Source organism: Platalea leucorodia (assembly GCF_965183815.1).
Source record: "Platalea leucorodia genome assembly, chromosome: 2".
In the NCBI taxonomy this organism is placed as follows: domain Eukaryota; kingdom Metazoa; phylum Chordata; class Aves; order Pelecaniformes; family Threskiornithidae; genus Platalea; species Platalea leucorodia.
Genome location: NC_138824.1, coordinates 130,543,809 through 130,554,906, shown reverse-complemented (window position 1 = coordinate 130,554,906; position 11,098 = coordinate 130,543,809). Strand labels below are relative to the sequence as shown.

The following is an 11,098-nucleotide window of genomic DNA, read 5'->3' as shown; positions in this document are numbered from 1 at the left end:
CATAGCATTTGCTTTCTGCTGGTTTTCATTTCACCATGTTTAGCCTTTTTAAGGGACCAAATTATTCTTTTGCATTTTGAATTCTAGCTGATGAGTGCCTCAGGCTTCCCATCCGTCAGTGCCTGCGTGCCTCCTGCAGGCCTGCGTAGGGCGGAGCACAGCACCTCATTTCTACCCGGGAAGTGCAGTGATGAAGTAGCGTAAACGTGCCAGAGCTGCTAGAACGAGCAAGGGGATTTGCAGATGTCTGTGGAGAAGAAATTTGCTATAAAGAGTAAATAAAAAGCTAAAAGCTAATGAAAACAGAACCGTTCAATGGCATGTATTTCAAATAGACTACAGATTGCTGAATTGATCCCAGGAATGGATGATCATTTGGGGAGCTATATTTCTTGCCAGGTTCCAAAAGGCTCAGTTTTAAACACAGTGCAACCTTTTCCTCCATGACATGGAAGCAAATAACTTTTAACAGAGTTTGAGGATGGCACAAAGGCTGAAGGCACAGCAAATAGCTGTCTGGATAGAGCAGTCACACAGAGCAGTCCTGGTTCCTTGGCTGACTATTTAAAGTGTGCTACTTTGCATTTAGTTTCACTTTTATTACAATTTAATCTTGTTTAATAATCTTATTTTTTATCTTCATTCATTCAGTTTTATCATTTGTATTTTATGTCATTAATATTTAATTTTACTTGATCCTTTAAGTTGTATTAAAACACATCTAAAATCAAATGGCAGAGACTCTGCTTTTGCATGGGTGACGGTCCCAGAAAGCTGTGCATAGTGCATAGGGATCTGAGTGAGCAAACAGCTGAATGTGCGAATCTACTGCGAGGTTATGGCACAATGGGTGAATGTGAAGAGCAGCAAGTAAGTTTTAACTTTATTAGCAGAATGGGTGAGAGCAGTCCTGCATTACTGTGTATGCTTTTATGTCCTCATTTGGAAGAACTGAAAAATTTGAGATGTCTTTTAAAAAGAGGCACAGATCTATTAAGGGGGCTGGAAAAATGCTCTACAGGAAGAAACCTAGAGATGGCGGTCTGTTTAGTTTGTCAAGAAGAAAAGCAAATAATATGAATAACTTTCCTGAAATGTAATGGCAGGTAGTAAAAAGGTCTTTAATCTTGCTGAGAATGGCAAAGCAAGGGCACCAGCAGCTCTAAGTTGATGTCAGACCAATTCAAATTATAAAGGAGAAATGCCTTTTTAAGTGATGATGGTTTAATATTGGAACAGGATATCAAAAGAATTGGTTCTTTCTCAGTCACACATCATGACTAGATGCTTTTTTTCTAGGGAGCTGTGCTTTAGCCAAGCATACATTATGCTTGAGAAAAACACAAATCACTGGTGTTCATATGGAGATAACGGTGTGAAATATAATGGTTGATGATATACAGGTGGTCTGATTAAGATAGGAAAGCCTGATTTAAGGCTACTGTGGCCTTAATCTCAGTGATTCTCCTGTATGCTGAGCTAACTTGGCTTAAGACTGCTAGGACAAATTGTAGTGGCATCCAGAAGCCTGACTAGCTGTGTTCCCACAGGAAACGAGGTGATTGCGGTAGACTGGAAGGGACTGAAAGATGTGGACCAAATCAATATGGACAGCACCAGTTCACTGCATGGCAGCAGCTTCCATCGACCTTCCACTGAGGTGAGTGCCTGTCCCAGACCCACTTACCCAGGGGGATCAGAAAGTTTCAGTTCTTTCTGAGTTCAGAAATGGGTGTTGTGCTTCACTGGGGCATCACCTGGGAGAGGACCAGCATGTCAGTGTGCACCTAAGGATCAGGCTTTCCTATCTGTGCAGTTTGGCTTGCAGTGAATAGAGTTGAATCCCTCCCTTCAGAGTATCCATAGCGAGTACGAATTTGCAAATTAAAGTGACCACTCATGACTGGAGTGGAACAGAACATGAAAAAAACTGTGGCAGTTCTGACAAGCCTGTAGGTCAGCATTCCTTGAATGAGGGATTCACTGAAATGTGCAACACGATGTCTGTCCCAGCTTCTGCAGCACAGCCATAAAATCTTTTGAAGAAACACACTTGTCTCCATTTTGATTTTTAGGGGTGCAGTCAGTGGTAACTCACTGCCAATTGATTTACCATGCAGTAGCTCAAGGGCTGGTTCATTTGCTGTTGAGAATTATTGCAGCTTCTGCAATCTCGGATACCTGAATTTTCAGCTCCGTAAGGTTCAGGGTATGCAGTCGTGATTAATAAAAAGATCGAAGTTATTTTAAATACATAATATTTGAGAATCATAAATCATCATAATGTTCACAAATAACATTAACAAATAACAATTTGCAAAACCTTACTAAGTGCTAATGTACACGTATTTTTATTTCCTTATTATACCTTGCTGGCTTGGAACATAACTCCAAGAAACTTGGAGTTTCACAGAATCCTGGCAGAAACTGTGGGGCCCAACCTTGTATGGAAAATTCAGTTAAATCCAACGTGGATCTGAAAGTCAATGAGCATAAACTATACCTCAGTGAACATGTTGATGTATGTGAATGGGTACCATAGGTGTAATTGATTCACCTACATTTTCCTGAGTGTCCACATCCCCAAACTGAGATGTTGGGATGTGAGGCCTCCCAGCTGAAGGAAACGCCCTGTGAATTGGTGCTGTAATGGCTCATGTGGGAAATGGATCTGGTTTGCAAGGGGAAGGTAGGTCAGAATGGGCAAACTGAAAGACTACAACAAAAAATAATTTTGGCAGAAAACAATTCTGTAACTTGCTGTATTATACTCCAAATACATAGGTAGTGTAGCTCCTCCTTGTGTTAGCCTCAACGCGATGCAACTCCCACGCAGGGGTGCCAGCATTGCAACAGTTAGCAAGGAGCTGTTAGAAGGGAGCCTTATGAAAGCTGTTTGTTTTTCTCTCTCTACTTTCTATATCATCCTATTTGCTACTGTACCTTCAAACAGCAGGATACCTACAGGCACCACAGTCAACAGCAGGGAATGAAACCAGCTTGAAAGACACACGTTTTTTTAATACATCAGATGAAGTAGTGGCTGTTAATGATGGCAAGCTACTACAGAGATGCGTGGCTGTTGGCAACTTGTTTGTTACACTAACGTGATGTCCTTCTTCGCTTTCTTTAGCAAACACGGACAGATTTCTCCTGGGATGGCATCAATGTGAGTACACGCCATACCACCATTTGAATTTCTAGTCATAGGAAGACCAGGATTTGTCTGCCATTGGATACAGTGGAGACCAGAATGAAAATATGACTGCAAGTCCTTAGTGCCACTGGAATTCTGGGAATTGTCTAAGATTCAGAGGATGGTGATGAATTTTTGTTTGCCTCTGGGTCTTTTGCTGTCTGGCAGGTATTTAGATCTGCCGGTGGCTATTAAATTGTCCTCTTTGGGACAAACGTGTGTCATTTCATATGTTCTCTTTTTGACATTTCTGGGCGCTGCTAGATAAAAAAGGCGTCTGTCCAGCATGTTTAAAAAATCAGTAGTCTTTGATTAGAGCATCATTTGATCTTCTCCAGGAGTTTGGGAGAAATGTGTCCCTCATTTTCAGTTGCATACAGAAGTAAGAGAATTCTTAATGTTCCCTGGGGGAGATGGTCAGCACCAGTTAACTTCAGTTAACAAGTGGAAGAAGAAACAAGCAAACATTTTAATAACATATGTTCCTTGTTACTCTTAATACCGATGCCATGAAAAAGTATGATTTTATTTTTTTCTTTTTCACTAATGCAAAACCAGCATCCTGAAAAGGGAATAATGCATGTTAGTGCTACCAAACTATTTTTTCTGCTCTAGAGACTTAAAAAAAATGTGTTCACATAAATTAGCTTTGATAGATTTGTACACTTAGAAAGGCAGGATAAGAAGCTGCATTTTTGGTAGGGTAAGCATTTTCAGATAGTTTCAGGACTTTTAAATGGCTGTCATTTTCTGGTTCTCTGTGGTTTGAAAGGACTCGGGCCACTGAATATCAAGGGGACTTATATTTTTATCTAGCCCTCACCCTACTGACACCTCATTCATTGTGGCACTTATGGCTTGGGATCTTTTGCCTAGGCTCGGTTAGAGAAACAAATTGTACAGGAAAATTATGGTGCATGCAGCAACTGTCTAGAAGAAATTTGTCAGGTTTTTCCTCACTGCACTTCTGTCTAGCTGAAAGCAAGGTACACAAAGTCATGTTTCCTTAAAGATAGTAGAAGACAGTTTCCTTACTTGCAGTTTCCCATGTTCCAACCCATTCTGAATCCATGGAGCTCTTTCATAACACAGCTCTTTCTCAGTGTAATTCCATAGATCTTTGGTATCAAAGCTGGGTCATGAATTTCCTTCCCTTCCCATTCATTCCTGCCTTCACGTCATAGCTCTCCAACCCCGTAGTGGTAAAGACCTTCTGCAGTTTGCTTTCTTTTCTGGACCGTTTCCATGAGGTGGCTCACAGCATAGCCCCCAGACTGGCTTGAAACACATGGGTGGATACTGAACAGCAGCGCCCAGGCAGGAATGACCAGTGGGGCGCAGATGGACATTCTTCAACCAGCTTCATCACCAAAGGAAACGCATCGTGGAACAAGGGCTGTGTTCTCAGCTACACCTTTCACTTTTTACTGTCCTTCCCCTGCTTTCTGATTTCTTCACCTCACATGTTGCACGCAGACATTGGCTCTGAAGTTACAGGATGCCGTAGCTGCTGCATTTACGCTCAGTTTCCAGAGAAACTCACCTCTCATATTTTGGCAATTGACTGGGATTACATGCAGTTCAAATCTTTGCAATGCCTTCCTTTACCTCCAACTATTTGACTGCCTAGTTATTGCTCCTCTCACCTTTTGTGAGGTTTGTGCCTATGACCAAATGCTTGCTTCATGTCAGGATTTAAAACTTCCAGTGTCATGGTCACTACTTTCAAGTATCTTTGTGTTTGAAACATGCTGGATTTGATTTTCAGAGAGGTTGAAATGAAGAGCAGAAGCAATGCTTGTTTAGCCCTTATGAAAATTAAGCCTCATGTGCAATGCCTGGCATCTCTGAAGAAGCCTGATGAATTCATCTTGAGGGATTGTGTTTTATGATGATGTTTGTGACTGCTGCCTGTCCCAATAGTTTCCTGTCCTTGTTATTCAGGGACTGAGGATGAGTATAGAGAAGACAGTAAAGGGAATTAAGCAGAACTGTAGACCTTATTTCTTTACAGGTAGTTGTAGGTGCTTGAAACAGGACGCATCACTGATACAGTCATGTTCATTTTATTAAGACCGTATGAGAAGAAATGAAAACGAAAAGTAACGTATAAAAATTAATATCTGTAGTACGATGCATATATGATGCATTACTGTGTCTTGCCTATGACATTGCCAGCTCCCCATTGTAAGCTCTCTGAATTGTCCATCAGCCATGTCTTGCGTCTCTAACAAAGAGCTGGGAACAGTGCAGCATGTCTATGGAGGACTGGCAGCAGCCAAAGGGAGGCTTCTCACAGCCTGCTTCTGCCTCTCCCACTGACCTTGCCTCACTCAGTCCTAACGCTATGCAATACCCAGTCCTGGTTAAACAGACTCTAATTTTTCTTTCCCTTCTTTTGTTCTTTTTCTTGTTGCTTGCTTCTGCTCCTCATCTTCCCCCTACCTTCTGGAATCCTTATACTGATTTCTCACTTCAGTTCACTTCCTTTTCTCCTTCCTGTATATCATTTCTTCATATTCTCTCTCTTTTCAGCTCTCCATGGAAGATACGACCTCCATCCTCCCCAAGCTGAAACGCAACTCCAATGCTTATGGGATTGGGGCTTTGGCTAAATCATCTTTCTCTGGTGAGGTCCTCAAAATTTGGGTTTATCCTTGGCAGCTTCTCTCCACAGGCCTTTGTGCCTCTTCCCATATCTCCCTGTTGCTCTCCCAACTGCTCCTTTCTGACTCTTGCCTTTTCGAGGCCTTAGAGGAGTCTCCACCACCATGGTTCTAGATACAGCAATCTCTTAGCTGTTGCCCTTTCAAAGAACAGATTTGTCTTACTCCTGTTGGCTTCTTACCATGCACCCCAGCTCAGACATCTTCAATTGCTTTCCCTCAAGCAGTCTTTGGTTTAACCCCATTTTCTATTTCTTAGTTTGTTCACTTCCAGGCTTCATGCTTCATGCCCAACACTGTCCTAAATGGATTCTAGGCAAGGAAGGAAATGGTCTTTCATATTTGGGGTTTCCCTTTTTCCCCCTTCTGAGAGCCAGTCCAAGGAAAGATGGAGATAGATACTCTCCTGGAGAGTGATACAGTGAAAGGTGGGAGACACCCAGCCCAAGGCCTGAACCCTGTCAGGAAAGGAGGGGAGAAGCTCCACTTCTAAGAGAGGTAAACAGCATGGCAGACAACCCTGGAGCTGTGTAATAGCCCCTCCTTGTTTTCTAATGTCTGGCCCCTTAGGGATATCTCGCAGCATGAAGGACCATGTCACAAAGCCAACGGCTATGGGCCAAGGCCGTGTGGCGCACATGATTGAATGGCAAGGCTGGGGCAAAGGTAACAGCCAGCAGCAGCAGCACACGCATGAGACAGCACGCAAAGACGCTGATGCCTACTCAGACCTGAGTGATGGTGAAAAGGAGGCCCGGTTCCTTGCAGGTAGCGCTAATTTTTTGGCATGTGGATTGGATTGATTGGGATGTCCTAGAGCAGAATCCCTGAGAGACCAAAGTGCAGGAACCTGAAAAACACACTCAGGAGAGCCTGTGGGTGGTTCAGATGGCTGAAGGAGATGAGAGAGACTGTGGTTGGAGTATTGCCAATGGAATGCAAAGTGGAGAGGGTGAGGGCCAGCTGTGGGTGATGGGTGTTGCTGAGACAGGAGAAGAGTAGGACAGTGTGACCAAGAGATGAGGTTGAAGAGGGTGGTAAGTGTAGATTTTCACACATCCTTGCTTCCCCTCCCTATCTCCTTTGGCACAGGAGTGATGGAGCAATTTGCTATTTCTGAGGCAACTCTCATGGCCTGGTCCTCCATGGATGGTGAGGATGTGAGTGTAAACTCAAATCAAGAGAACCCAGCAGGCAACTACTCTGAGAACTATCAGGAGCTAATGGAGAGCCAAGGTGAGCTCCGGTGCCTCTCACTGGTCTTCGAACACCCCTTTCCTGCTCTTGTTGTCATGTTGCTTTCTTTCCCTCTACCCTGTTTTATTCTGTAGCCTCAATTTTTGGGATCTAGCAGAGGCATCACCTATTTGTGGAGCTGTCCAAGGAATCTAATCTTAACAGGGAAGCTCCAAAGCCCAGTTCCTTAGCCTCTTTTGGGCACAGCTGTGGAAAGCTACCAGCTCTTGCAGTCAATTGTGGGTATAATCAAGTTCATCTGCCTACTGACTAGAACTGCCTTTTCTCCTCACCCTCCTCCCCTCTAAAGGATTTATCCACCCTGTACAGTACGGTGCCACGCGTAGGCACACAAGCTACCTGAGTGAGCCAGCTTGGCCTAGGGAGGGTTTCTAACTGTGTGTTGTTTCCCTTGCAGAGCATATGGCCCAGACGCAGTATGACAGCTGGCCTCATTCCTACGTCTCGCAGGGCATGTATTGCTTAGGTTCATCCGATGCCTGGGAGACCAGTGACCAGTCCCTCATCGCTTCCCCAGCAACTGGCTCCTACTTAGGCCAGAATTTTGACGAGTCCCAGACAAACCTTCAGGAAAGCATTTTGATTCAGAGCAGCCTTCTCCAGCAGCAACAGCTGCAGCAACAGCGGCAGGAGCAGAACTTCATCCAGAGCACAGGGCTGGTCCACGTGTGGCCCCTGCAGACTGCTCAGGGTGGGGGTGGGGCTGAGTCCAGCACATACATGGAGGACCACATTGAGGATGAAGGGAACCCACGGCTGGAGAAGGCTCCTCTCCTAAACAAGAAGCCCTCTCCAGAGGAGGATGATGCAGTGTGCCGGGACCTGGAATCACTGTCTCCTCGAGAGGAGATGGAACACGCTGCACTGAGCCGCAAAGTCTCAGATGTCACCTCCTCTGGGGTGCAGTCCTTTGATGAGGAAGAGGGAGAAACAAACAACTGATGCTTTCTGTGAAGCTCTCACCATTGCTGAACAAAGAAAGGGGTGGCAAGGAATGAAATGACAGGGATTCTTCTCTCCAGCTCCCCATACTTCCGAGCAGACACACCTTCCATTCCTGACATTTAATTATTTTTTTAAACAAGAGGAAAATCTCAAAGTGATTGGCACATGAAGACCTCTTCTTCCCCTCCACCACGGACACGTATTTTTGATTTTCTTTGCTCTGGGCAACACATGTGAGGTGCTTGGAGAGATCTGGATTGGTAAATCATTTCTAAATCTTTTTAATACAAAGTCTTGGCTGTGGATACAAACTCTTCTGGTACTGGGGATGTGGCTGATGAGACAGGCTTGGTATAGGGAGCGGCTATGTGGCTAGAATCCATCTTGGCAGAATGGATGTTGCTCTGTGGACACGGTCCCCTTTGATAGAATATATGAATATAAACTGGTTTAAAATTAAGATATGGCTTTACAAATATAGATTGCACTAGTATTGTGATTGTGATACAGAGGATAAGGCTGTGTTCGATACAGACTGTACTGAGGTGAAAGATTCGCTGTGTAACCGGATCCTCAATAGCACCTTGATAGGAAATTGTAGGCTCGATGGATACAAACGGCGCTCCGTGGGCATGGGCTGTGCTGCAGTACAGATGGTGTGGCTCTGTGAGCATGGCTCTACTGTGGCATGGAAGAATGGATGCAGAAACGAATCTAACCCTGCTCTCAGATATTCATGCTTTGGTCTCTTTCTAATCTTTCATTTATTTGTTTCTCTCTTTGACATTTCTGCCTTCCCAGGAGCTGGCAAGAGTGGTGTGTCCTTTTGGCATTGGGCACTGGATGCCAGTGGAAGGGACATTTTCAGCTACAGAGACAGTCATAAAAAGCTGACTCTTGCAGGGGGCTTGAGAACATGTCCATCTTGGTGCTGCTGCCGTATCCTTCTGTCTTTTCCCTTGCCAACGGTATGGGGAGACCCAGAGAGTAGGCAGCAGATCCAGGAACAGTGTGTACAGCTACGAGATCACAGATATCCAGTTTACATTGGAGTTTTCAGTTTTTGCTTTTTTTTTTTTACCTTTTTATATTGCTGGGTAAGTGTTCCTAACAAAGCAGTTAATAGTGGGAAAGGCCTGTACTCCAGTCATCACTTCACAGAAATACTGCACCTTTCCCATTTCTGCCACTTCTTCTGCAGTGCCAAATGTAGCTGGAGGAAAAGGGGTGAGAAGAAGTTTTCTCCTCCTATTTATTTCTTCTTCCTGCCTATATTTTCTTCTTTTGTTTTCCTACCCCCAAGCAATGTAAATAATGCTCAGTGCTTGGTCTGTTTCTTTTTCCCTCCCATCTCTTTTTTAGGAGTGGAGAAAGCTGATTTCTGGAGTTTTTCCTATTTGTACGGGTTCTATTTATTTTTTTTTTTTGGTTAAAAAAATATGGTTCATTGACTAGGGGGAATTTGTTCTCTTGCAATTCCTCGCCATGTTTCTGCAGACCTCCTTGTGGCAGGGAGGGGTTTTGAAAGGAAATGGAACAAACTGTCTCCTCTCAAGCTCTCACCAGAAAATAAACAGGAGCAAAAGCAAAAGCAAAAATTGTACAAGGCTATCGATTTTGCTAGAGGACTGAACAGAACCAGCAGAGATTACCCAAGTGCTGAGTTTTAATTGCAATACCTCTTGCAAGGAAGCATCAGCAAAGCATGGGTCTAGATCAGATGCTAGATCTGATGAGCTAGAGAAAGGAATTTGCCTGGGCACTGCCATACTGTCCCGGGGCAACTCTTTCTCACTTACTCTGACTCATAACTACTCTGTTTAATTCATGATACATTTGTCTCTTCTTTGCCTCCTCTTCAGGCTTGGTGTGTTTTTTGGATGACAGGAGAGTGATACATGCTTCTTTCCTGATTCAGGTTTAGACCCAGCGTATTTGCAGGGAAGAATGTCTGAGGAGAATATAATGTGACTGAAGTAATATCATCAAGTGTCAGAGTTCACAGATCTCCTGGCAAGTAAAGCAGACGATGTCCAGGAATTACGAAAAGTACGAACGGGACTCTCAGGTAGAACTTTACCCCACTCAGCTTTCTCCCACTTATACAGGCAGCTGCATGAAGAGGGTCTCCTCTATGAACGCCCAAGTCTTTCCGGCCAAGTCCACTTCAAGCGGATCTGTCTTCCCTCTCCATTGCACCTCTAAAGGAAAGACCTTTGGGATATTTAAGTAAGACTGGTAATTTGGTGTGGGTAAGAGAAAAAAGTTTTTGTGACCACCTCTTTTTACCCATTTGCTTGGGCTTGCTTACATCTCTCTAAGGAGGTAGCTCTTCTCCTGAATGATGACCTTTCAATATCTCTTTAAAGATGTTTACGCATTCAGGTGCTAACCTCCCCTAGGCAGGAGGGCTTGATAAAGATGATCTACAGTTCTTGCAGGGCCAGTGCTAGCTCATTGTCCTGAGCTGGTTTGGGTCTAGCCATGGAGCAGGGCCTAGGAAATCCCACTAGCCAGAACAGGGAGACGGGGCAAGTGCCAAGAGCACCTCAGCGGATGACTAATGAGTAAGTGTTAACCTTTTCTTATTTCTTTTTTAAAAAAGCCTTCAGGGAAACAAAAATGGTTGGTTATGTTCCTTTGTGGGAGAAGATTTGGGTCGCTTGTCGCTTTTTTCTCCAAACCATTTTGTTCCCATGTGCCTCTCCAGGACCAATCTGGATGTTTATGGTAACTTTCAGAGTAGCTTCGAATGATCCCTCCGTGTTGTTTACAGGATTGGGACAAGTGGGTCAACTTGTCCAGGGCTTCTTTTTCTTTTAATATGGACATGTGATACATTTACTAAGATGTCTGATCGATGGCTAAAAGATGTACGTTATCTCCATGCAAGGCAGTGACAGGGAATTATCTACATGGGAAAAAGTGTGGAAAAAAATTGACCTTATAGAAAATTCTGTGGAGTTCAATAGGAGAAGAAAACCTATCATCTGTAGAGTTTTCTAACCTCTGTGGAATAGGATAGAGAATTATA

The 11,098-nt window shown here is 43.9% G+C and overlaps 1 protein-coding gene across 1 annotated transcript; it reads left to right on the top strand.

Annotated features, from left to right (window-relative positions):
- Positions 1–1,555: 1,555 nt before the first annotated feature.
- On the top strand, positions 1,556–8,061 carry FAM131B (family with sequence similarity 131 member B; the record flags this gene model as incomplete). Its single annotated transcript, XM_082337325.1, has 6 exons — positions 1,556–1,660; positions 3,134–3,169; positions 5,732–5,825; positions 6,433–6,630; positions 6,955–7,098; positions 7,517–8,061. Exons 1-6 carry the CDS (start codon positions 1,607–1,609, stop codon positions 8,059–8,061), a joined length of 1,071 nt encoding a protein of 356 aa, XP_082193451.1. The 5' UTR covers positions 1,556–1,606.
- Positions 8,062–11,098: the final 3,037 nt, after the last annotated feature.